Source organism: Panthera leo, chromosome A1 (assembly GCF_018350215.1).
Source record: "Panthera leo isolate Ple1 chromosome A1, P.leo_Ple1_pat1.1, whole genome shotgun sequence".
NCBI lineage: Eukaryota > Metazoa > Chordata > Mammalia > Carnivora > Felidae > Panthera > Panthera leo.
In genome coordinates this window covers 193,107,003-193,133,932 of record NC_056679.1, presented here as the reverse complement: position 1 = coordinate 193,133,932, position 26,930 = coordinate 193,107,003, and the positions used below count along the sequence as shown (strand labels likewise).

General features: G+C 43.0%; 1 protein-coding gene across 4 annotated transcripts in view; it reads left to right on the top strand.

Moving 5' to 3' along the window:
- Positions 1-26,930, top strand: part of GRIA1 (glutamate ionotropic receptor AMPA type subunit 1) — a 302,080-nt gene that overhangs the window by 258,491 nt on the left and 16,659 nt on the right. For all 4 annotated transcript variants that reach the window (XM_042907529.1, XM_042907525.1, XM_042907506.1 and 1 more), the window contains 2 exons: positions 921-1,119; positions 6,360-6,607. In XM_042907529.1, the coding sequence (XP_042763463.1) occupies positions 921-1,119; positions 6,360-6,607 (447 nt within the window). The remainder of the gene's footprint in view (positions 1-920; positions 1,120-6,359; positions 6,608-26,930) is intronic.

Below are 26,930 nucleotides of genomic sequence, written 5' to 3'. Positions count from 1 at the left end.
TTTGTAATATCTTTGGAAAAATATTCTAGAACTGGAAACCTCCTAGCCAAATCTGAAAGATCATAGAATTCTTGACTAGTCAAGTCTCTCCTCATTGTTGGGCATAAGAGAGGCGTCTAGGACTCTAAGAACATCAAGGAACAATTTCTCACCTCATTTGTGATTGTCATAGTTGCTGTTTGGATCCAGTACAAAATATGCTTTGTCTTTTATTTCAGCCAAACTCTTTCCCTGTGGTAGGGGGGAGAACTGTACTTGCCCTCAACAGTGACATTTCCCCAAAGTGGCCGAAGTACAGCTGTTCACATTCTGCCTCCAATACATTCTCCCTTCCTTTCCTTCTGGTCCATTACTTTGGTAGCCTTTGAAGGCCAAAAGAAGAGTAATGAGAAGGCAATCTGGAAACATTTCTGAACATGGTCAAACGTGTGCATCATGTGTGTAAATGCATTTGCAATTCATATGTGTGTGCACAAACATTTGGTGTATATGTAACTGCATTTAAAATGATGTTTGTAAGACAGATAGATGATAGATAGATAGATAGATAGATAGATAGATAGATAGATAGATAATGTTTGTACATATTTGTGATTTTGTGGTCAAGTGTTGACATATCTGTCTTTGTTGGCACATGTCTTGATGTATATGTATGTGCAAAGGTGGTGTGAATATATGCCTGTGGGATTTTATCACCCATGAAGGACAGCAACCACACAAGTCCTTATCTTGTAATAAGGAATAAAATGCCAACATGAATCTCTCTGACATTTGAATTATCACATCTAGCTGACAGAGGAGAAGGGTGCAATAGGGCTTGACAGCTCTGCTGACGGGGCTTAGGCTGGCCCTTGGCCCTTCCCTATGGCCTTATGCAGTTGATGTCAATGCTTCTGACACCTCTTCCCTTTGGCCTGCAGGTCCCTGTCTGGCCGCATCGTTGGTGGTGTCTGGTGGTTCTTCACCTTGATCATCATCTCCTCATACACAGCCAACCTGGCTGCCTTCTTGACCGTGGAGAGGATGGTGTCTCCCATCGAGAGTGCTGAGGACCTAGCGAAACAGACGGAAATCGCTTACGGCACACTGGAAGCAGGGTCCACTAAGGAGTTCTTCAGGGTAGGAATATCCCTTGTCCTAGAGCACCTTCACAAAAGGGAACCACTACTGTCATTAAAATATCCTCATTAAGGAGCATGTGATTATAGTCAACCAGAGCAACTGCTTAGCATAGTACAAGTCAGGGAAACTCAGAACATTTCTCAGCTTCTTACAAATTCTTGAGAAATCTACAATTCTATATTTGTAATAACTTCAAAGCTCTTGCACTGAATCAGACCCCTTATGTATGCCAGTCTGTGCCAACTTCTCTGAGGGCTGCAAAGGATATGACATTCAGTTCCTTCCCTGTTCCCACACATACTTGCAGTCTAATTAGTAATTGATTAGTATCGGCCTGGGGACAAGGTCCAAACCTGATGCCCTTTTATGTCCTCTCCTTGAAGACTTGATGAATAAGGAGATGGTATATGGGGGATGATTACTGGAACAGGTGGTCTATTTAACAGTGCCAGGAGAGACAAAATGTGAAGTGAAAGTGGAGGTGATGGAGAGGTCTTGTGGCCAGAGGCAGCGAGTGAAGGCAGAGGAGCAGAGAGCTTAGAAACACAAGCCTAGGGTCATCCAAACCTAGGGCCAGACCCTGGCTCTGTCCTTTACTTGTTCTCTGGCCCTTAGCCTCTTTCACACCATTTTCTCATCTATAGAGTCAGGAGAATAATATCTACCTCAACAAGTCATTATGATATTAGAAGAGATGAGGCATCTAAGACACAAGGCTCTGTGGGTACAGGGCTTTGGGGTACAGGCATTTGGGAGCCATCTTGCATAAGGGGTAGGGATTTACAGCCACAAACATTAGAAAATATTTCTAGGCATCATGAAACTAGGTCAAGTCTGGGTTGGCTAATTATATTCCAGACAAAGGGGACAACTTGAACAAATGCCCCAAAGCAGAAAAGCCTGTAGTTCCCTGGACTTTAGACATGTTCCTCCTGGAAGTTGAAGAAATAGTACATGGAGCTACCATGTATTGAGGAAGGAAAAATGATAAATAATTGCTACAACTTACCTAGCATTTGCTATGAATCAGGTCTTGTGCCAGCACACCCTCATTTAATCTTGTCATTACAGTTAGAAATTTGTTTTCCCCATTTTATATGTGAAGTTCAGAGAAGTCAAAGTAATTGCCTGAGGTCACCCAGGTAATAAGTAGCAGAAGGAGAATAGACAGCCAGTATCTGCCTTGCTTCAGGCAAGGGACAGGGATCCCATACAGTCCTACCAGGTTCTCACTGCAACTTTATGGAGAAAACCCCAGACTCCGAGTGAACCCACAGAGTGTGCTCAGTTTCTTGGTTGTGGGTTCTATGTTCTGCATGACAAGCAGGAAGGGGACCGAGGTCTTAACCATCACTGACCCAGTCTCCAAGGCTAATGTCATCTACTTCAATATAATGGAGCAAGAAGGTGACTTAGAGGTCATGTGGTCAGAGTCTATCGTTTTAGAGAGAGACATGACTTCCTTAAGCTTAACCAACCAGCTAGTAGAAAAACCTCCTGTAATCTCATAATTCTCTAGAATTTTTAGCCTGCAACCAAAGTGTGAAGGGGATGTCTCATATTTGTCTAGGTAGCCATTCCTATATCCCTGGCTTTGCTGATGAAGTTGGGGAACAGCCAATTCACTTACTCATTACATTCTCATGTTCTCATCCCCAATATCTGAGCATGTCACTATCCCCAAAACACCTTCCGTCCATGGTCTCATTTATGTCCCACCTATGACCTATGGTAGAACAGGAGTTATATGTCCATTTTGTGAATAAGAAATTGAAATTCAGGGAATCATAATGCAAGTGTTGAGGATGAACACAAATTCTGTTTCTTCATTCCAGCCAAAGTATTCTTGACGCTGAACCACACTGTCCTAATGAGGTGGTGTCATTAGCTGATTTTTTAAAAAGATTATTCAGGTTATTAGATGAGCTCATGATCAAATCTAGTCTAACCTTTTCCTTTTGTAGTTGGGGAAACTGAGGCCCAGAAAAGAAAAGGGTCATGCTCTAACTACTCAGAGGCATAGCTAGGACTTAGGACTTGAAAGTTATCTGTTAATCACTATGTCAATTGACATATTTCTATTTCTCATCCACAGGACACTGTGAGGCATCTAGAAACAAAACAGTGTGTATTCTACAAGCTCTGGGCACTCACTAGGTCTACTACATTCGTGACAATAGGTTGTAGTTCATATGCTAACTCTGATCAAGAGTGGTGGCCTGGAGTTCGATGTTGAGAGGGGATTCTGAGGTCACATCTGGGCACAGTGTGAAAGAATTCCTTGACTGATGTCAATATCCCTCACATATATAGGAAGGGAAAGTGGTCTCAAGCCAGCCATGTATTGGGCATTCTTATCCTAAAGCAAAACCTAAATAAAGGGCATAATTAGTAGTAGTAATTGCACCACTTATAGAATACCTCCTATGTGTCAGGCACTGGGTTATGCATTTTACATCTGTTGTCATGTACTATCCATGGCGACACTATGCAGTCAGTACCATCATCAACATTGTCAGGAGAGGAAGACTAAGGCTCAGAAATGTTGTTATTTGTCCAAAGTCCCACAGCTAGTAAGATATAAAGCCTAAAATAAGGGAGGCAGCTGGTTGCAGTGAAAAGGCACTAGGTGCTATCAGGAAACCAGGGTTTTATTCCTGGCTCTGCCACTAAGAAGGTACATGACATTGGACAGTTCACTGCCACACTGTGGGCCCCAGTTTCTTTACCGGTAGAAAGACAGCACTAACAAGATATGCCCCATGAGCCCTTCCATCTCTGTAAATTTGACCTTGAGAATTTTCCCACCAGGACTTTGGTGGATGGGGAAACAAGATCACCTACCACCCTCATAAGGCAGGAGAAGAGCATGGTGACACAAGTATTCTTCTACCCCAGTCTCTAAAAAAATATGGCTTCTAGTCCCCACGGCAGCCCAGAGCTTCTTGGCAGCTCCAATCCAGAGTCACTGAATCCTCCATCGACAGTTTAATTAAGATGTATGAAGGGCTGTGAGAGCTGCAGATGATAGGAGAGATCCAAGAACAAATACCCCAAGTATGTTTCCAATCTTCCCTGCCATTCATGCTGCCTTCACATCCCTAGAGATGAGATTTTCCTGATAGCCTAATCTGAGCAGCTATGAGCACAGCCCTGGCATTTGGGGCACAGGGGTGAGACCGAGAGGACATATTAATTTTCTGCATACTGTTGCCCAGAGGGCTCTTCAGCTCTACCTGTCAACAGCCCAGTTCCCTGCCGTGGCCATCTTGTCAGGTCAAATTGCATCTTGCCATTGCCCTGCTGAGTATTTTGTTGGGTTTCTGCCTGGAAGATCATCTGTAAATCTGGTCACAGCTGAATTTATACATTTCTCTGTTTCCTGAGCGAGAAGAGATGTACACTGTAGATGTTCTGATTGGTTCTAGGTGTATCCTCCTCTAACTTTGAAATTCTCCCTCCCTTTTCTCCTTTTTTTCTTCTTCTTCTTCCTCATACATTGTTGCTTGAATGATGTATTTTCATGTAAAGAATCAGGTATTTTAAGACCACAAGGGATTCAAAGGTCCCCATGCCCCAAATCCTCGTGGAGCAGATGAGGAAAGACTAGAACCCAAGCTCTTCACTCCCAGTCCAGTGGCCTTTCCAGAGGGTCAACCATACTTTAAAGCGTATCACCTAGTTGATCTAATTATAGATTCACTCTACCAAATACTTCTCTGAAATTCTCAGTAACTATTTCCCTTAATTTTCCATTGAGACCAGACTTTTTCTAGGCCCAAATATCTCTATAGATCATTTGGCTCAAACAACAACTTAACTGTTTATCAATATTTTGCCAACACTTGATGTTGATATCAAAGAAATAAAACCGATATTTGTGTGCAAAGAAAAATGACATTTTGTGTGTATAATTTTATACTAAATAAATCTGTAATCTGTGTTTTAACCACTAGTCTACATGAATTTCATGACTCTAGCACTCTTTAAAAACATTAGCCCCTTATATATGTATAACATGTGTCCATTTTCAAAGCCAGACTCCAGTACCCCCAAAATGCATCTACCCTTTGGAGTAAGGACACTCTTTAGAAAGACCATGTTAGATGAGAGGGATGATTTGTGGTCCTGGGTTGTGGGCCTTGACTAAGGGCCTACTATGTGTAAGGGTGCACTCTGTGAAGGACTCACAGAAGGGAAGATGTCCCCCTCCCTCAGATGGCATCCATATACTTAAGACCTGTACACACGCAAGGATGCCTTGCAATCTTGGCAGTCTAGCCTGAAGGTCCAGTGAGTGTGTCCTAGAGGAACATCAGCCCTCACAATACTCTTTTTAGCCCCAGAGGCCTACAAATCAGAATCATCTGGGGGAACTCCTGGAAGAAAAGATCTTTTCTAGGTTCCACCCCAGACCTGCCATATCAGAATCTATAGGTTTAGAGCAGGGCATCTCCATATTTACAATTTCTACACAGGATTCTGGTGCCCACTAGAGCTTGTGAATGATTGTCTTTGAAACTAAGGTGGCCTCAGAATACAAAGGATTTGTTCTGGCCTGTGAAATGACTAGTAGGATGTGGCTGGAGAGAACCAGGGTATCAAGAGAAGTAAATAGCCTAGGCAAAGTCCCAAAGAAGGGAAGTTTCAAAGTGAGTTCAGTACAAGGAGAGGAAAACAGTTTGGCAAGATTGAGAGGCTTTTGAAATATAAACAGGTGACAGTATTAGGTCTCAAGTTATTAGCTTTATCAGACACTTTACATTCCAAGGTCAGTTTTATAATATGACTCATGATCCAGAATTCCTCAATGTTTTTCTTATTGGGGGAACCAATAATGAAATCATATTTCACTGATATTAAGCTCTCCTTTTCTTCTGGGCAGTATAAATATGGCCTTCTTGAGTAATAGATAGGTTCTATAATGTCTTCAGAAGCTAGATTAGGGTTGCATTTCTTAACCCTTCCCATATAGAAGGAGAATATAATTCAGCAGTAATTAAAAGATTCTGAGCTATTCTGTTCATTCTCTATTTGCAAGATATTTGTACTTTGGAACCTACTGGTACTAATTAGAGCCTCTTATTTTGCAATCACTCATAATTTGTTTCTTCCTGAGCTAATCTCACTCATGAATGTGTGATCAAGCTACACTCAGCTCTTCATTAGTGTGTGTGCCACCTCAATTCCAAGTGCAGCCAGCACTTAACTCCAGCTTTGTTCCTGTCCCCTGCCAGAGGTCTAAAATTGCCGTGTTTGAGAAAATGTGGACATACATGAAGTCAGCAGAACCATCAGTTTTTGTGCGAACCACGGAGGAAGGAATGATCCGAGTGAGGAAATCCAAAGGCAAATATGCCTACCTTCTGGAGTCTACCATGAATGAATACATTGAGCAGCGGAAACCCTGTGACACCATGAAGGTGGGAGGTAACTTGGATTCCAAAGGCTATGGCATTGCGACACCCAAGGGGTCCGCCCTGAGGTAAGTAGCCAAGATTTGCTTCCTTGGTACTCCCTCTCCCCTCCCTACCTCAGGAATGAAGCTGCTGTGTCTGCCTCAGGGCTCCAGTGCCACAATGCAAGCTGTCACGGGGGCTCTTCTTGGACACCAGTGAGCCTGGAAGATTCCAGTCACCCGAGATCTTCAGCCCTGAGGTTGGAATTGACCTGGGGGCCTCAGCTTGCTATGACTGTCGCTGCCCATGTGTTCTTCCCCATGCCTCACCTTACCCCTCCAAATGTGTTAAACATCAGTGAAACTTGTGTTTGTGTTGTGTGATCTATAACACACCATCCTTTACCAGATACTCTCATATCCAAGTAGGTTACGAACAGAGTTCTCCAGCAACCTGGATTCTTTGACAGAAGGTGGTTTATAATGTTTGTCTAAAAGAAACGTAAACACGTTGTCCAAATGGAAAGTCAAGTAGTTTGAGTCCTAAAGGCTCTGGCTGTATCATGAATGGCAGTACCCGTTCTTTCCCCAATACTGATTTCTTTAGCAAGAAAAAAGGTGGCTCAGGGACACCTGGGTGCCTCAGTCAGTTGAGCATCCAACTTTGGCTCAGGTCATGATCTCATGGTTTGTGAGTTCGAGCCCTGCATCGGGCTCACTGCTGTCAGAGTTAGAACCCGCTTTGGATCCTCTGTCCCCCTCCCCTAACCCCTCCCCCACTGTGCTCTCTCAAAAAATATTAAGACAAACAAACAAACAAACAAACAAATAAGTAGTTCAGTAAAGAAGCAAAGTAGACTTTACTCTCACATAAAGAAGTTCTGGTACTCATTCCAAACAGCTAAGGTACAGTCCTATAGACTCAGGATCAAAAGACATAGATTTAATACTGGGATTTACTACTGTCTTACCAAAGGTAAGTCTTGTCATCTCTCCAACCTTTAGCTTCCTCATCTGTAAAAAGAGGATATTCATCCCAGCCCTTCCTAGGTCCAAGGTGATTGTGAGTTCAAATCTATATAGAAGATAATTAAAAGCAGCACACTGTGAAATAACCTATTATTCACTGATATCATGTCAATTTACAGAGGGATTAAATAATTTTAGGGAAGGGTAGTGCTCAAAGAAAGATGAGAAGTGTTTAAAAAGGTTGCAAAAGGATGAAGGGAAGTTCTTAACCCACATTGACATCCAGGGCTACCTCTGCCTCCACATCTTTCATTCATTTCAATAATATTGAGCCCTGCAATGTTCTAGGCTCTAGGCTTGGACCTGGAGCTACAATTTTGAACAAGCCGGACAGTCTCTACGCCTATGGAATTACATGCTTGCAGGGAAGACAGTCATTCAACAGGTGATTATTGTTTGATGGTTCATGACAACTATGACAGGTGGTAGTTGATATTGCAGGGAAGACACTTATTCAACAGGTGATTGTTGTTTGATGGTTCATGACAACTATGACAGGTGGTAGTTTATAAAAGACCTGGAGGACACCTACTTCCAGCCATACAGCAGAATAATACTCCTACTATAAAACCTAAATATGCAGGATAAAGTTATAACAAATAGCCATTTTTATGAAAATTAGGAAATCCCAAGGCCAAAACAGAAAAAGGTCATCAAAACCAGAGTGAAATGCATAAGCCGACTCTTCAGGAGCTGCCATAAGCAGGGCAGAGTTGTAAATTATGTGACAATCCACATGAACAAGAATGAGAAGTACATCTAAAAGCATTTAAGTAATGAAAATATTTTTAAAAGAAAAAGACACTGTCACAAGGGACCAGGCATATTTGGAAAAATACCAATTAGAATTCAGGGACGTAATACTATCTCAATGGAAGGGGTAAACAACAAATTAGTCAAAGTGGAAGAGAAAATTATTACACTGGGAGAAAAATGGAGATAATTCCTCAGAATATCACAAAGAGAGACAAAAAGACAGAAACCCTGACAAAGAAGTTAGGAGACCTGAAAGAGAAAACAAAATCCCAGGTGTATCTTCTGTGAGTCCCAGAGACAAGAGAGGATGGAGTAGAGGCAGTATTTAAAGGGAACTTTCCAGTATTTATGAAAACATTAATACCCTGATTCCAAAGTTATGTGTCCCAAGCAGATGAAAATCAGCAGCTGATCCACTTGAAACTGAACTTATAGAGACAAAGAAGATCTCAAACACACTCAGAGATAACAAGGTCTAATCTGGTGTGCAGGATGGATGGAATGTGGCCAAGAGGGCTTTTCCAAGCATGCTTTTTTCTCAAGCTGAGATATGACAGGTTAATAGGAGTTAACAAGGTAAAGTAAGAGGAGGGGAAGAGATGAATACTCCAGCCAAAGGAAACAGCATGTGCAAAAATTCTAAGGTAAGAAATCATGGTACAGTCAATGAACTAAAAGAAGCCAAGTGCTCCTGGAACAGGTAATAAAAAGGAGAAAAGGTTAAGTTGAGATTGGAGAATGAAGTAGGGAAGCATTTTGTAAAGTATTTTTGTCCTTATTTAAAGAGTAATGAAAATATATTGAAGAATTTTAAGTTAACTGTCTGAAAATTAAGAAACAAAGGTATCTTTAGGAGGGCAAATATAACTGAATATACCATATGAAGGGAAACCAAATGGCCTGGTATTTATCAATCATGCATCTTTGCCTCAAACAACTTAAAAGATTCTCTGTACAAGTTTAGACAAAGTCCAAAGGGGATCCAAAAGATAGTGTTTGGTCAAGGAAGAGACTTTTATCTCAGAAACTTATACAACATTATCCTAGAAAGGCCCAGAGTAGAGAATGAGCTCTTATATGTCCGAGAACATCAATGATGCTGCAATATTACAGTTTACTTAAGGCTTTATGAGTAAAGGATATTATTTGATCTAAATACATGGATATGAATTTAAGAAAACAAGGCACTGAGAGGTGACATTATTTGTCTAATCAATAGAGTACTTCTGCCATCCATCCTACATAGAGATGCCTGGAACAAGATGACAAACTCAGAAAATATTAGATATTTGAGTTACATGAACTCAGGTCATCTGGCACTCAAATGACTTTGCACTATAATAAAATCTACCACTGAGTGAATGCCTACTCTATGCCAGATGCTATGGTATGTCCATCATCTCATATAAACTTCATACCTATAAAGTACCATTATCCCCATTTTACAGATGAAAAGCAGAGGAACAGATTTAAGTTACTTGACTAGCTTGATACAAACAGCTAATAAGGAAGTAGCCAGATTTCAAGTTCAGGTAGTCTGATTGCACAGCCCATGCCTGTGACCTAATTCTAATGCTGCACTGGACTTTACGACTGACAGCATGATTAAAGGCAGGAGACTTTACTGCCAGGTTCCCAGTACCTATTCTCACATATCAAGCAATAACACACAACTCAAAAAAAAAAAAAAAATTAAAAAGCAGACATTTGGAACCCAGAGTATCCACTCATCACTGTGAAGACAAAAGGCAAGAGTAGATGGTCATTTTAATGCACCAAATACCACTTTTTTGAGTAGTAACACTGCTTTTGTGGATTTTGCATGCCTATAGATTCTTTTGGGATAAATGTTGAAAATAATTCAACTTTAATAAAGAAGACCCTAATTCTGTTGTTTACATCTCTGTAAGACATAACAAGCTATTTATGGATTTTGGGAAAGAAAGCAAGAGCAAGGGAAAAATAAATGAAAAGGAACATATTCCAAATATAGATCGCTGATGGTTGATTTTTAAGTCATGTGGCCCAAATAATGGCCACATGCTCCCAACTCTCCCCCCAGTGCTCCAATTGCTCCAGTGGCAACTTTTATGATAACGATGGGGTTTCCTGACTCAAAAATAGAAGAATAATGTTCATCCTAAGATGGCCATGAGTTTCTAACCTAGGAAAATCCCTTTTCCCTCTGTGAGATTCTCCCTCTCATTTTTTCATTCAAAGGAATCATTCTAGCAATGAATAGTGTAGAGATTCCATGAAACACAGAATTGCAAAATGGTCACAGAAAATGTGAGCGCGCGCATACACACACACACACTTCAGCCAGGGTTCCATCATATCTTGGCCTCACATGCCCCAAATGGTGCTATTTTCTCAAGGAATAGTCAAATATCAAGAGTCATGGCAACCCAAATGTCACAAAGACCCATGTGCCTACTCCAGCCATCTTAGTAGGCTGGGATCACTGATTTGGTCCCAGGAAAGCATTCTTCATGGCAGAGGAGGAAAGTGAAGAAAGAGTAAGGGATGGTACCTATTTCCTCTGGTCCCCATTTAAAAGGAGCTTACATGTGCTAAAGACAACATGGCAGTAGAAATAAATTTTAATTCAAATTATTTAGAATCACAGGAAATACTTTTAACGACACTGTTCAGCCATTCACAAAGCTGCAAACTCTTTCTGCAAAGATGTCTTTACAGAAGGTTGCTTTAGCACACTACAGGCATTGCTACAGACTTCCCTTCTGCCCTATAAAAGTGGCGCTTCTGTACCCCTCATAGGCAGATGTGCTCCAGGTTCAGTGCCTGTACCTGCATTAAAAAGGACTTCCCTGGCAGTCTTTCTCCATCACTTGCTCCCTGTAAAGCCAGACCTTACCATACCTACAGGGCACTCACCCCCTTCCAGCCTGCCAAAAAAAAGCTCCAAGTTCCTCCAAGGCAGATCACCCAGCTCTGTCTCAGAAGGTCAGAGAACTGATATCTAAGGTCCAACTGTTCCTCTAAAACTTGCCAACTCTACTTGGCAGAAGCCAGGCCATGGTCCCTACGGAGGGTTAAAAGGCTGTGTTAGTGACAGAATGGTGTTTTTGTGTCTTCTGCTCTGGAAACAAATACTCTGATGAAGTGAAGTGGCTCCATGCTTGATTTTCCATTTGGACAGGTGGTGTTTCTTTGAAACAGATGCTGTTTGTTGGCTGTCACTGCATGTCTGGGGTTGGGCAAGGGGCTGAATTATGTTTCTGAAGCCCTTAGGTTATAGATAAAGACCTGCTCAGCCAATGCCAGTCACTAGGGAAAGGCAATTGGTAAATCAACTAATTATGATCTATTGGGCCCTTTTATTGCCAACTGAATGTATTTACTGGTCCCAGGTGAAGTCTCCTTTCTTTATTATGATGAACAATCCCTTCAGTTAGAGACAGTGTACTCAAATCTGCTCAGTATGGGGGCATGGCCCATGTTTTACCAACCCAAGAAGGAAGCCACACCAGATTGGCCTGAGTTAAAATCTCAACTAATGATTCTCCTTCACAAGCCATTTACCAGGAATTTGATGGATTTGCTGAGTTATACCCTAATCAGGACGCTGGTCAAAATCTGGTCTTTAACTGTGACCGTGGTTACATGGAGTCTTTTCTGGCCTCTGCGCTCATGACATGTTTGTTTTCTGTCATGTGTCTTGTCCATGCCAGATGTATGGGCCAGGGGATGGGAGCTTCCTCCTACAGCTTAGTGGATGGTGGATGGGTACCCACAAGGGTCTGATATCCACTCCCTGTGCTTTCCATTCAGTTTCACAGATTCCTCTCTGAATATCTCCCCACAAAGACCTCTGTACACACCTCAGGGGGGAGCAGTGAGAGAGATGCAGTCCCAGCCCCTAAATGTTGTGTCACCAAGAAAAGCTCATGAGCCGAATTACACAGGGGCCTGCTGTTCTACCCAGTGCCATAAGAGTCAGCAACATACAAAAGGAGGAGAGTCAACATTTGAGTGGAAGGATTTATAAAGGTTTTGTGGCAGAGATAACATTCAACATAGGCCTGAAGAAATTGTGATAGATGAGGAATGGGTAGAGGGCGCTCCAGATGAAGGGGACCAAATGAGCAGAGGTGAGAAAATGGAGGGGCTTGCTTTCAGGAAAAACAAAGGATCCACTTTAACTAAAGAAGGCATTAATAATTAGAAGCAATTGGCTGAAGTCATACTGTGAAGGATTTCAGATGTCTCTGTATTTTTTATTCAATGTCAGGAGGGGCCATTAAAGGCCACTGATGTAGAGGGATCCTGGGCCAAACAGGCTCCCAAAGATGATCCTGGCAGTGGTTTGCAATGTGAGTCACAGGGAGGAGGATCACCAGCAAAGAGACCATTTAGAAGGCTGTTGCAATTATTCTGGTAGGGGAGGATGAATGTGGTTACAGATCATAATGGGATGGCGACAGATAGAAATAGTGGGCTCTATGTTCTTCACCAGACATCACCTCTACCTTAAGTCTTAGTAGTTTGGAAAAGAAGTCTGTTATGTGAGCTTTTTGAGACTTTTGTGCTCTTGCCTAAGGCCTGACCAGGTACAAACTGATTCTGGCACAGACAGAAAGTGGGCAGATATGGGGTTGACCTCCCAAAAACTTATTGGCATCTCCTCACTTTTACCTCAGGGGTGCCTAGAAGGTTGAGAAAGGCATTGCTGGGAGGGTTGCAGTGAGAACGGTGGAGGCTCCCAATCACCTTTCTCTTTCCCTATTGCACTGACTGTATCTTGCCTGTATTTGGTGTTGTTTTTTTTTTTCAATCAGACATAAGTTTAAGATTGCTCATCAACATTTTAGTCACACTGGTATTCTGACTGAATACATTTTTCTCCCTCACACAACCCTATTCTGGGAAGTATCTACTAAGAACTGTCTGTCTCCATTGGCATATGGCTGAAGGAGGGAGGTGAAGGCCATGACTCAGGAAGAGATAACATAAGGTTTTGTGGGAAGCGTTCCCACTTCCAGGGATTGAGGGTCGTCTAGTTGCCCACCTCCATACTAGGACCTCGTGACATGAATGACATCTTCAAGTTAGTTCTGTGGGTCTTTCTTGAACAACATTTTTTTTTTTTTTGGCTAGTGCTGATCTGAGTGCTACAGAGACCATAAGAGAGTTCTCTTTTAGAGAATCACAGTGACCCAGAATGTAATTGGGAAACAAATAAGCAAGTGCTGATTTGTGTGGTGCTAAACCTATTGTTCTAAAGAACCATCCCCCAACTGCAGTACGTGTCAAATTATCTTGGGAAGCTGGTTAAAAATGCTCCTTTCTAGATTCTCGTTCCTGCGATTTCTCATTCCGCAGATCCAGGGTGGGACCGAGAAATGTGCAATTTTAACAAGTCCCGGGGCAACTCTGTTATAGGCAGACAGCAGTCCATTTTGAGAAACAGGGCTCGAGGTCAGAGAAGAGAGATGGACAAGGTCTGAGAAGGCAGCGTCTTAGAAAGAGAAGGAAGGTTAATATGATGGGAGCATGACAGGGAAACTACATTGAATGGTGTCCAAACCATGATCCTTGGAGTCAAGCAAACTTCATTCAGGTCCAAGGGCCATTACTTCACCAGCAGGTTGACCTCACTTGGTAAGTCATTATAATTTTATGAGCCTCTCTTTTCTTTTCTGTAAAATTGGAGTAATAATAATTCATTGCCGTTGCTCTGAGTTTTGATGAAATAGCACAAAGTACTTCTCACAGAGGGTACTCATTAATGTTAATTCTCCACCCCTCTCCTCTTCCCATTAGACTTACCAAAAAGTCACTTGTGAACCAGATAACATGTTTCCCTTGTCTGTGAAATGCACTGTGTTCATCAGAAATGCACGTGAGCATCAGCCTCACCCCCCAGCACCGGCTGCATTAGAAATGTCTCTGAGAACAATTTGTGGTCCTCCCCCACAGAGAACACACTAAAAAAATAAAACCCTGATATTTCTTTTTCTCCCTCCCTCCCACCCTCCTCCCATAGTATAGTACTGTTCAGGGCCTGCCGCTGAGAATAAATACAGTATGTCCCAGGGCAATGACAGGCCTTTTCAATTGGTCCTTGTCTCCTGATGGGTAGCCAGGGATGCTTGTTGTCATGGTAACCCCATGAACTCTGTGACCCAGGTGGGGCCTGATCAGAGACAAAGCTCTCTGAGCAGAGAGGCTGGATTTGCCTGCATCCTCAGAAGAGCCGGAGAGAAAGGGAGAGAGGGAGGGAATGGGGGATAAAAAGGGAGAGAGAGAAAAAAGGATGGTGGGACAAAGAGAAGGAGAGAGACAGAAAGTGTGTGTGTGTGTGTGTGTGTGTGTGAGAGAGAGAGAGAGAGAGAGAGAGAGAAAGAGAGAAAGAGAGAAAGAGAGAGAGAGAGAGAGAGAGAGAAGAGACTGGAGGTCTGCCAAAGGAGTGCTGCATCAATACAGAAGCTTCTCAGGTCAGAACATGTGGGATGGGTTGTAGAGCAAACTGAGAAATCCTCCTAGGAGACTTGCGAGGCAGCCCAGTGCAAAGGTCCAGGCAGTGGGGTGATAAGGGGCTTGATTTAGCATTTTAGTGGTGATGATGAGACCTATTGTTAACATTTATTGAGCCCTGACTCATCCCCGGAGCTTCTATGAAATACTTGATGTGCATTAGCTTATGTAATCCTCACAACCGTGTGAAGGTAGTATCGTTTTCACCTTGATAGTATAGTTCGGGAAACTGAGGCACAGAGAGGCTATGGAACCTGCCCAGGATTACCTGGCAGGGAAATTGGAGAGCTGGATTTTCAAGCCAGGCAACCTGATTTTGGGACCTCTTCTTGGCCACTGGGCCAAAAAAAAAAAAACAAAAAAACAAAAAAAAAACAAAAACGGATCTAAGGACAGAAACTGTGAGGAAGACATGATGATTCAGAGGATAAAGATCAGGTACTGCCCCTCCCCCAACTCACACATGTACAATTGCATTTAGTCCTGCAATTCAGAAAGTCATGGTCCTGCAAAGGGAAGTGTCTCACTGTAGCCCTGAGTTCCCTAGGGAGCCCTTTCCTCCTTTTTGCATTAGGAGGCCACACATAACTGTCTGTCCCCAGGATGGGGCCGTAGCACCAGGTGATGTCAATGCCCCACATGTAAAAATGGAAGAAGACACATCCAGGGTAAGCTAAGGTTCCCCACTGACCCATGACAGATTGTACCTAACACACCTCCAAAGATTTTCACGCCTCTCAAAAAACGCTGTAGTGCTTTGGACTCCTTTCACCAAAGAAGAGCTAACCATTTTGATTGACTGTACTATCAGCACAAAGAGGGAGGAAACTTCATTCCTTCCCTACCTACTGTGTGCTGGGCAATGCCTATGCATTCAGTGCCCTAGGGACGTTCGGGCATGAACCCTCCTCTTGCCTTTTGATTTAGGCATTATCATTTCCTTTTCACAAGTTAGGAAGCTAAGATTCAGAGAGGTGACATTCTGCCCAGGTTCTCACCGTGATCTGTGGGATGCAGCTGAAGCATAAACCCTGACTCCTGAACCGTCCTTCCTTCCACATTCCCACCTCTGTGCTAATGAAGACACCCCTCACTGCCTTTGCCACCTTTTAAGGTGGCATCCTTAAAACATGAGGGGAAATGAGACACCAGGTGGCCTCCACAGCCAGAGCACTCCCTCCTGAAGCACCAGGCTGGGATGGAGATCCGTGGTGCAGGTGTATTCTGAAGGACTGTGTTAAAACCACAAAGGCAAATGCACACTTACTCCTGTTACGGCTCTGTTCTTACCATGCTTGCTTGAGAAGCTTGTAAATGGCAGAGCAACACAGAGTAAGAGAAAGAGGAGGAAGACAGAGTGAGGTGGCAAGGATGGATCTGGGGAGATGAATGACCCGGGAAATGAATGGCCTTTACCACGGCAAGAACAGCGACCCAGCACGGGCTGTGATTTGCCTGCTGAAGCACTACCTTCTCCCGCTGGTATACAAATTGTATGTTGCTTTCTTTTAAGAGGCTGTTGCTGTCAAAAATAGCATCTTTTTTTTCCCCCTCTCTCTCCCTCTCATCAGCAACTTTCTTTCAGACTTGCCAGTGTTCTTTTCCAAGAAGGCAGCTGCTATTATACAAAGGCAGAGCAAGGGGGAGAAGGTCTGGGTACCTGTCCCAGTCCTGCCACTCAGGGTTTGTGGGTGTGGGAAGAGAATGTGCTTTGGTGTTGATCAGACTCTCGTTCAGACCCAGCCTCCCACATTTACAACCTGTCAGATCTTAGATATGTAGCAAACAGCTGTACGGACCATCAGATGATTGTTAGGGCCTTAAAGTCAGGGCTGAGGACAAATCCCAGGTCTGCCAGCTAATGACAAGAGTTGCTCAGACAAGTTACTTCACCTTTCTCAGTTTCCCCAAATACAACAACTGGAGGTAACACTAGCATTCACATTGGTGGTTGTTAAATAATTAAATTAGATAATATAAGGTGCTTAGCACAGTGCCTGGCACATATTCAAGTGACTAAGAAATGTTAACTATCATTACTTAATCTCTCAGAGTCTTAGATTTTTCATCTTCCAAATGGGGTTCCTACTATAAGCTTTGTATGGTGCATAAGGAATCCTTGACCATTAATCCCCTTTCCTCCCCCACTTCTCCTTTCCCTTCTGCTTCCCGTCAACACTGAGCATCTATTCTGTTGGTTTGGGAATCTGATCCAAACATGTGGTGATTGCCTTCTCTGGGCCAGACCACTCTCAGCTTCTTTACATCGTAATGAGTGAAATTTCAGCATACCAAGAGACAGAAATATCTGAATGGACAGTTTTATTCTCTTTTTCACTCAGTGCCCCCCAAAGGTCAGCTAATAGCCACCTTGTTTCCGTCCATATGCCTAAAAGTAGAAAAGTCCCACGCAAATCCTGATTTCTGAGGGCAAGCAGAAAGGAAAGGGAAGGGTTGGCCCTGAGTTGAACAGAAACTCTGGGTCATCTGTTTTAGTAACTTTTATGAATCACCCCATGTGCTGAGATCATGGGCTTGGTAATCACATCTAAGCAGCCTTTGCCTCAGGGAGGAAAGGGGCAAATCCCAGGTGAATCCCTAAGCAGAGTTGACTTGATATCCTAAGGAGCCGGAGGTAGGGAGTCAGGGGAGTCTCCAAACAAAAGAAAGTCAGGCAGACATATTTGCATATATTATTCATGCCTCCTCAGCACACACATCTAGCAGAAAAAGAACATAATGACCTCTTAATCATATTCTCTATTCTGAGGGGAATTAAATTTATTCCTCTGGAGGAATGTTAAGACAAAAAAATCCATAGCACTATTCAAGCCCAGGCTACTTGTGGCCTACAAACACCACAACTTGTCCCCACTCTGGTGTCTTTTCTCTTATTGCTTCCTTCTTTCTACCTATATTTCAAAGTACGGTCCAGTGAAGCAAGGGCCAACTGTCCCACAGAACCTAGTAGAAAATTTAGCACGTAGAAAACTCCTATTGATTGTCCCACTGACTGATTCCTACCTGGCCAACTTCCATATGGTGACTTTCTGAGTATGTCATAAAATCAGTTGATGTGTCTGGTCTTGTGTAGATTCATGAGAACCAGGAAATACTAGTTCTACTGTATAACTATATAACATAAATTAAACCAACTCTTTTTTTTAAGTGTTTATCTTAGAGAGAGAGAGAGAGAGAGAGAGAGAGAGAGAGAACATGAGCAGGAGAGGGGCAGAGAGAGAGGGAGACACAGAATATGCAACAGGTTCCAGGCTCTGAGCTCTGTCAGCACAGAGCCTGATGCAGGGCTCAAACCCATGAACCGCAATATCATGACCTGAGCCGAAGTCAGACACTTAACCGACTGAGCCACCCAGGTGCCCCAAACCAACCAACCTAACTCATGAGTCTCTTTGGCCATTAGTAATGAACATCCTAAAGGCAGCAGATGAAAGCACAGGACTATGATCACACAATTTAATTTTATCAATATTCCTGGCATAGGATTTTTCAAAGCACTAAAGTAAGTGCTCTTAAGGAAAGCAAGATGATTATGACATTGGGACCCCTAAGACTGACTAGCTAATGCAGGGGCTGCAACAAAAATGCCCCCAAGGGCCAGGTAAAGAAAATGAGTAAAATGGATTTGCATTAAACTCTTACATGTTTTCCTTATTTTTAATAGACCCATGAGTACAGTCACTCTTTCTCTATTCTAACAAAATAACAGTGCAAACACTCTGACAAATAATAATTATGGTTAACATTTTTTGAGCACTTGCTATATATATGGCAAGCACTCTCTAAGTCCTTAGATGCATTCCCTAATTCACATAATCCTCATAAGAACCCAACAAAGTAGGTACTGTTAAGAATCTCATTTTTAAGATAATAAATCAGTGGCATAGTGAGGTTAAGTAAATTATCAAAAGTCACACAGCTAGTGAGTGGCATAGCCTGAATTTGAATGCAGGCAGTCCAGCTTCAGAGTCTGTTCTTTTATCCACCACATTATCCTATAAGTGACAGTCTCTGAGTGATCAGAGAAAATGATGGGGACTTGGTGAACAAAAGAATATATGCCTATGTAGAGGGAAAAGGGTCCACTCTGTTCTGATTTAATATATTGCTGTGTCAGAACGTTGCCAGATCTGGTTTTTCAAAGAAACTGGAAATCTCAATTTTTGCATGCACTGTTCAAACGTTGAGTGTTGGTCACAGTTAAGAGAGGAATAGAGAAGACACAGGCTAGTACCAACTAATAGTAATACAAAAAAGAGAGGAAATCCCATGAAGATGATAGATGATCAATAGATCAGTAGATGGATGAACAAGGCACAGTGGGAAAACCATGCAGGGAGGGATTAATGTCTTACCCTTCATGTGGGAGTCTGGGGAGGCACCCAAGAGGAGGTGGCAGTCCCCAGACAGGGCCCCAAACCAGTGGGGAGAATATATACGAGCAAGACGGGGAGAAAGATATTTCAGGTAAAAGACCCAGCAAGCATAGAGTACAAGGTGAAAGGGAGAGTAATTCATGCATTCTTTTTCTATCTTTCTATTCCTGTTTGCAGCAGGGAATCATTCCCTCAAATGAAATCGCTCATGGAATCCCATTATAAAAGACAAATGGGAGGGGGATGCTGCTGAAAGAACAGAGGAGGGGCTGGAGGTGGTAGTGGAAAGGGGGAGGAGGAAGAGAGCTAGAGACAAGTTTGGGCCCAGGGTGGGAGACCTGGGAGATCAGCGTTCCTCTCTCCCTCGGGAGCCATTCTCTGTCACTGGAGGAGACCATTCTCCAACATGATGACCCTGTGTATTTTAAAGTCCACAAGAAAATAATGGTCCTGCTGGCCTGCTCAGCATTCTGTTCACATTGATGTCTGTCTTTTGGTGGCCAGTCCTTAGAATAGGCCCAGCTTTTCTTCCTTTCATTGAACCAGAGGTGGCTGAGATGAGACCAGTGGGCTGGCTCTTGCCCGGAATGGTGTTTTCACCCCCTCTGTTAATTGTAGGGAGGCTTTCATTCATTCCCTCCATTATCTTTTGTCAAGCATCTCTGAAGTGTCTGATACAGACCCTGTGGTGGGGCTGCTGGCAAATGGTTCTGTGTGACAGGACCGGATGTGGTTTACTATGAGCTGCAAGTGCACTGCTTCTCACAACGTGGGGCAGGCTGGGGATCAAGCATGCCTCCAGAAATACCTTCTGTCCGTAGCACCCCTGCTGGAGGGGCCAGACTTCCGGTCGCCATCCAGGTCTCTGCACTGTACCAGGTGATGCTAGCCAAAGGACCCCAAAGAAAGTTACAGGGCCTGGAGCGCCTGGGTGGCTCAGTCGGTTAAGCATCCAACTTCAGCTCAGGTCATGATCTCACAGTTCATGAGTTTGAGCCCTGCGTCGGGCTCTGTGCTGACAGCTCAGAGCCTAGAGCCTGCTTCAGATTCTGTGTCTCCTTCTCTCTCTCTCTCTCTCTCTCTCTCTCTCTCTCTCTCTCTCTCTCTGTGTGTGTGTGTGTATGTGTGCTTCTCCCCTGCTTGTGCCCCCTCTCTTTCAAAAATGAATAAATAAACTTAAAAAAAAAGAGCTACAGGGTCAGAAATAGATATCACACATGTAAAACTAGTATGCAGCTTCTGGGGGTTTGGGTAATACAACATATATTGTTGTGATACAACTATATTTCAGAAATGTAAAGCTCCTTCATTCAAAAAAATTCATCAAAAAGCTTTTGTTAGCTATTGTGCTGGGTTCCATTAAAGAATTCCTCTGGTTGGAGGAGCCAGCCAATGGATAATAGCATGATAAGCTTACTATTCTAGGGTATGCAAGTACAGTGGGACAGAAAGGAAGGCCTGATGCGTTCTGCCTGGGCCTTGCAGGAGGATTTGCAGAGAACAAATGCCAGAGGCTTATATGATGAATGGGTTCTACACAGTGGCCAAGTGTACCAGGTAGAGCATGTGCCAACACAAAGAGGTGTGGCTTTTGTGGCACTTCCAATCCAGCCACTTGTCCACAAGTAACCCCAAAGCACTTTAACATCTGTCATCTCATTTGCTCCTCACAATACAGACAGCTGGAGCTGGAGCTTGTAATTATTCCCATCTTACTGGGAAAACTGAGGTATACTTGCAGTAACCAAATATCCTGGTTTGCCCAAGATTGAGAGGGTTCCCAGGATGTGGAACTTTTGGTGCTAAAACCAGGAAAATTCCAAGCAAACTGGGACCAGTTGGTCACCAGAGGCACAGTTACAGGTCTTTCCACATATCTTGACCAGAGATTAGTGAGGTACTCAAACCAGACTCAGATTCTTTTCTCCACCTCAGATGGAGAAATAGAGTGCTCTACATATGGGTTTTTTTCTTTTTTTTTTTAAACCAATTCCTTTGTGTTATTTTGTACAGTCAGAAACCAAAGGCAAAACATCTGTCTCTAGCTGACTCAATGGCTGACCAACATTCCTTTCTCATGAGATCCCAGGACTGTCTGTTCCTTGAGTATACTCCAAGGGGAAAACCACCTGTGGTGGTCTCAGGTGAAGGGAACTTTGACCTTACCTGTATTCCCTAACAATACCTGGGGATGTCTGCATTTTAACTGAGGCTCCTGACATAACCCCACTAGCTATTTCCATCTGCTTGATCACTGTTTAACCTCTCCCACCTTACCTACCACTCCAAGCTACCGGGCCAGCAGAATCCCATGTGCTCTTAGCTTTCTGCCCTGTCAGTGATGATGTTTACCCTAGATGGTCCAAACCGACAGTGTCATAATCTATACTATAAAGACAGAAGGGGTCTTTGAAATTATTATCTAAAAGGTAGGTGATTAAGAGGTGCTGTCTAGGATCCAGGTCCAGAAACACCCAGGCCTGTCCTAGACCCAACCACTCTTCCCCTTAAGAAGGGAGGCCAAACATGCTTTGGTTCTTGCTGAGGCTGTGGCTCCCACTCCAAGCAAAATGACCCTGGTTTTGCCTCAGCACAGGAGCAGAAACATCCAACCAAAGAAGGCCCTCAGCAGAAGTGGTTTACTCATCCCTTGAAGACTATATAGGAGAGGCTGCTGCAGGGCTCAGAGAGAGGTATAAGGGGAGAAAGGAAGTGGCTGGACCTGCTTCACAGAGGGAGCACCCTGGTCCTCAGAACCCTCAAGTCCCATGAAAGGAAGAGTTGGAATGTCCATGCTCACTTGTACACCTGACCTTTAATTGAGTCCAAGGAAATTCTCTCCCTCCATGGTCCCTCTAATGCCTTTAAACCTCACTTATCAATAGCTGTCCTTCCCCTTCTTGAGGACAAATGCAGAGATCCTCGAAGTCTTTTCCCCCAGAAGTCCAGTGGATCCTAGACTAGAGGTGTCATGGACCAGTACGGCACCAAAAAAGAAAATGGTGGTAGGGACACATGACAATGTTTTTTCTTGCCAAGGAATCCTGGTATCTTAAAAGAAACAAAACAGGGGCTCCCGGGTGGCTCAGTCGGTTAAGCATCCGACTTCAGTTCAGGTCATGATCTCACAGTTCATGGGTTTGAGCCCCACGTCGGGCTCTGAGCTGACAGCTCAGAGCCTGGAGCCTGCTTGGGATTCTGTGTCTCCCTCTTTCTGCCTCTCCCCTGCTCGTGCTCTCTCTCCTTCTCTCTTGAAAACAAATAAACATTAAAAAAAAAAAAAAAACCAAAAAAATGACCATTTCTCATCAACATAATATAAAAAGAGAAGAAATGTGTTAACACTAAAAAAGAAGGAAATTTCACATGAAGGACTGTCCTTTAAATGGAAAATTTTAGGGGCGCCTGGGTGGCTCAGTCGGTTGGGCGGCCAACTTCGGCTCAGGTCATGATCTCGTGAACTCCGTGAGTTCGAGCCTTGCATCAGGCTCTGTGCTGACAGCTCAGAGCCTGAAGCCTATTTCGGATTCTGTGTCTCCTTCTCTCTGACCCTCCCCTGTTCATGCTCTGTCTCTCCCTGTCTCAAAAATAAATAAAACGTTAAAAAAAAATTTTTAAAAAAATAAACGGAAAATTTTAGCTTTCTGAAAACTCACTCTACAACCTTATCATTCCTTATTTTCCCATTGGGAAGTGAAAACTTCATCACAAATTGGCCTGGATCTTTGAACCAGCATTATGGAACCACGGATTGAATCCTTTTTATCCAGCATATGAATTCCCTCCATGCTTTTCCTGACCAACAGTTGTCCCATCAACAATGTCCCACCAGAGTGCCACTTTGCAAATAAATTCCCTGAGAGCTATAACAGCTCCAAAGTTTACCATCTCATTGAGCAGCATTCTGTGTCCCTGTGGCTTCATCTCTCTGATCTAATTCTGCCCTTCAGCATCGCAAATAAATCTAATTCCTCTTCCATTGGCAACCAGTCTCCAAGTTTCCAGGTGAGCCCTGTTTACTTTGCTGGATCCCTGGATTCAGGGTTAAAGCTTTCGACGTTGTCTGTTCCTCTCATATGAGTCAGTATATTGGTTAATAATTGATACATAGTCACTTAGGACTGCCTGGCAGTGTAGAGGGGCTCCTGGTCTGAGTCCTCTCCCTGCTTAAACACCTTACCTTCCCTGTCTCCCTTGCCTGCAGGTGAAGACTTGACTTCTTGGCAGAGCATTCCAGTATGCTTAGGATTTGGACCCAGTCAGCTGTTACAGCCTAACCTCCCAGAAGCCCCCCCTTGTGACCACATTTGGTCACATTTGAAATCCTGACTTCACTCCCCTTTTCACAGAGCATGCCTGGAAGGTTTTCGAACTCCCACTCACTATCAGAATTAAACTCTTCCCTTTTCTGGTGCTTCCATAATTCTTTATTTTAAAATCGGATACAGTTTTCCATGAACTATTGGGAAGTGTTTCTGCCTCCCACATGAGACTGTATATTCCTTGAAGGTTGAGGTTTATAACTTGCTCAGTTTTTTATTCCTACTAAGTACCTAGTACTCTACTTAACACTTAATTGGCCCTGATAAATATTTGGTGGGTTGACTTGAAGACATCTACTCTTTCCACCAAAGCCTTTATAATCAAGTTAAAGGCTAAGGCTAATACACATAAAACAGTGGTAGGCAGGGCAATGAATTGACTGCTGGGTTCCAGGGAAGTTCAAAGGAAAGGTCAATGAGAAATCAAGCGTTCATGGAAAAATTCAAGGAAAACATGGGGAGCAATGCAGGGCAAGTGGTGTTAGGAGAGAAGTGAAGGAGAACAGCAAGTTGCAAGCACAGACAAGCAGGAAGCAACACAGTGTTTGAAGGGGGACAGGATGCCTGGCAGCCTAGTGTGATTAGAACTGAAGCTTCCTTTGAGGGAGGAGAGGCACAGCATATCGCTGCAGGCTGGGTATAAACTCCAAGGGCTGTTTCATCCAATACTCCTCAGATGCTCAAATTCAAGGTTTTGAGAGAGAGAGAGAGACGGTTGCTTTAAAACTGAAACCCAGAATTCAGTCCTTAGCCTTTCCTAAAGCTCAAGCCCAATTAAAACCATCTGAAATCTCTCCCTGGACTGTTTTTTCCCCCCAAACTTCAATTTCCTTGCACGTATATGATAATCAAACTTCTCCACAGTGGCAAGTCTGAATACATAGGATTTTAATGAGTATAGGTCATCCTGGAGACTACCTTTCTAGGGTTCCAACTCCTCCCTTCTCAAGACTTCCAAAGATAATTCCTTGATTCAGATACTCCCCTAGACCCATAGGCTCCTGTGGCTGAAAATCAGGGGTCGGTAGTTGACGGTTTACCAGAACTAGCCAGCATAGCCCCAGGTTATTGTCCATCTAGCAGTATCAGCTTTACCTCCTTAAAAAAAAAAAAAAAAAAGAAAGAAAGTTCTTTGGCCTCTTCCTTACAGTCAGCTTGTAAATTAGCATCTTATGAAATGGCCTATCATGAGGTTTTGTTCATTTGCTGCCTTTGCTCTGCTGTGGGCTTGGAAAATGGAGATTCTTGGATGTTACAACTGTGTGCAAAGTAAAAGTTTTGAAAAGGTCTGACAGAGTTGGGGGAGAGAGACCTAGATAATCTTTCTCGGGCTTGTTAATGCATATAATACCTCATGTGGGGCAAGCTGGAAAGCACAGTGGTTACATGCACAGACTTCATCCATGCAGAATGGAGTTAGAACCTTAGGCAATTTATGTATTTGTCTGTGGAATGTAAATAGTAATAATATGCGCACCAAATAGGGATGTGAGGATTAAAAGAAATAAAGCATGTAAAGTACTAAGTACAATCCGTGGCCTATAATAAGCTCTCCAAAAAATAAATAAATGTTAACTACAATTATCATCCTATGATCCTGTGCATTTTCTTTGCACACTTTCTGGGCTCTTTCTGTTATGTTCCAGATAGAGGAGTTTACCAAATAGCTGAATTAGAGGCACATAAGGTTATTTTGCACTTAGATTTCATCCATTCATTCATTCATTCACCAATAAATAAATAAATAAAAAGGTATTTCTCACTTTTACACTGTATAGAACATCTTGTACTAAATATTGTAGGGAGGAGTTTAAAAACACAGGAACCATCATCTCTGCTCCAGGGAACTGACAGTCTATTTGAGGAGACCCATCCAATACACCAATTAGCTAGAAGATTACAGCATAAGGGACCAGAGTTAAAGTCCAGAGAATCACCCAGAAAGGGACATTCAGTGTTGAAATTTAATTAAATGCTTTTCCAGGAGTCCCTTTTTCAAACCAATTGTGAGATCATGAGCCCACCAAAAAAGGACATAAATTTTCCCCATATTTCCCATTGTGGAACTTGTGCCATGAGGAGGGTCCACTTTCTCTAAACACTTCTTCCCACTGTTGACCCCAAACTGGATTTTATGCCTGAAGAGAACAAACAGGGGAGAGCTTATTTCTGAAGACAGAAAAGTGGTCTGATAGCTCACAGCAAAAATGAGAATTAAGAATTTGGTAAACCTGACATTTGTTCTCTGTTTCAGTTACTCCCTGTACTCCTCCCTCCTCTACGTTGAGTTTTTCTACCTACATTATTTTTAAATACAAAGATAGAAAAAAAGGGGGGAGGGGTCAAGAAATCTAGGCAGTGGCTGTTCTATCCCTGCATTGAACATCCCTAAGGAAAAATCCCAAAGCCAATCATTGCCCTTTGTGTGTTTGGTCAAGACTAGAGTCTCTTCTGTTTTGTTTGTTTGTTTTTAGACAGAGAAAAAGAGAGAAAGGGTGTGTTTCAGGGTTCTTTTAATGGAAATTGTTTTCCCAGCTTGAAAATTGCCACATTTAAACTCACAATGTGGGGTAAGTGAAATCATAAATATGAACTCCTTTTCAGGCAGCAAACGGCAAGCATTTGGAGTCTTTCTCCTTTGCCTTTGGGGATCCATATGCCACAGTCTAGTTAGCTGCCCAGCGACTGACAAACATAAATAAAAGGTAATAGTTGTAGTAAACAGAGTTCCTGTGAGTCAAGAAGTGTTTTCCAGGGAGGGATCGACATGCTTCTTATCACACTAGAGTCACCAAATAGCCAAAGTTTAGCTCTTATAAAAACAAACAAATAACACAGGCAATAAAAATAAAAATGTCTGTCTTGTCCACTGTCTACACTCAACAGTGGGGTAGAACTGGCATCTGAAAGCTCATAATAGGAAAAGAATTGGGCAAGAGGCTGTGGGAAGAGAGCTGGATTTAATAGCCCATCTGCCTTCCTATCAAAGGCCCCTTGCCACCTACTATGGACATAGCTCCTCTGAACCCCTCCCTTTCATCCTATTTGGGCACCCATCTTAGTTAAATAAAAATTGAGCCTTAACTTAAGGTGGCACCATCAACAGAGAAATCCTCAAGAAGTAGTAAAATGGGAGGTGGGACAAATTATGTCCTGAAAGATGTCCACCTCCTTCTCTAAAGAACTAGATTAGGCACTGAAGGATAGGGAGGCAAACCCAGTCAACCAAATTATTCCACTCACCAACTAATGCACCTGTGGGTCCAGCACATAAACCCTGATAGCAACACTTGAACAGGGTCTTAATGGGGCAAGTGAGGGTTACAGGTAAAGAAAATTAGATGGACTCCCTTGGCCCTCACAGATGGCCCTGGATATGTTATGTGTACGTGTTGTCATTGATGT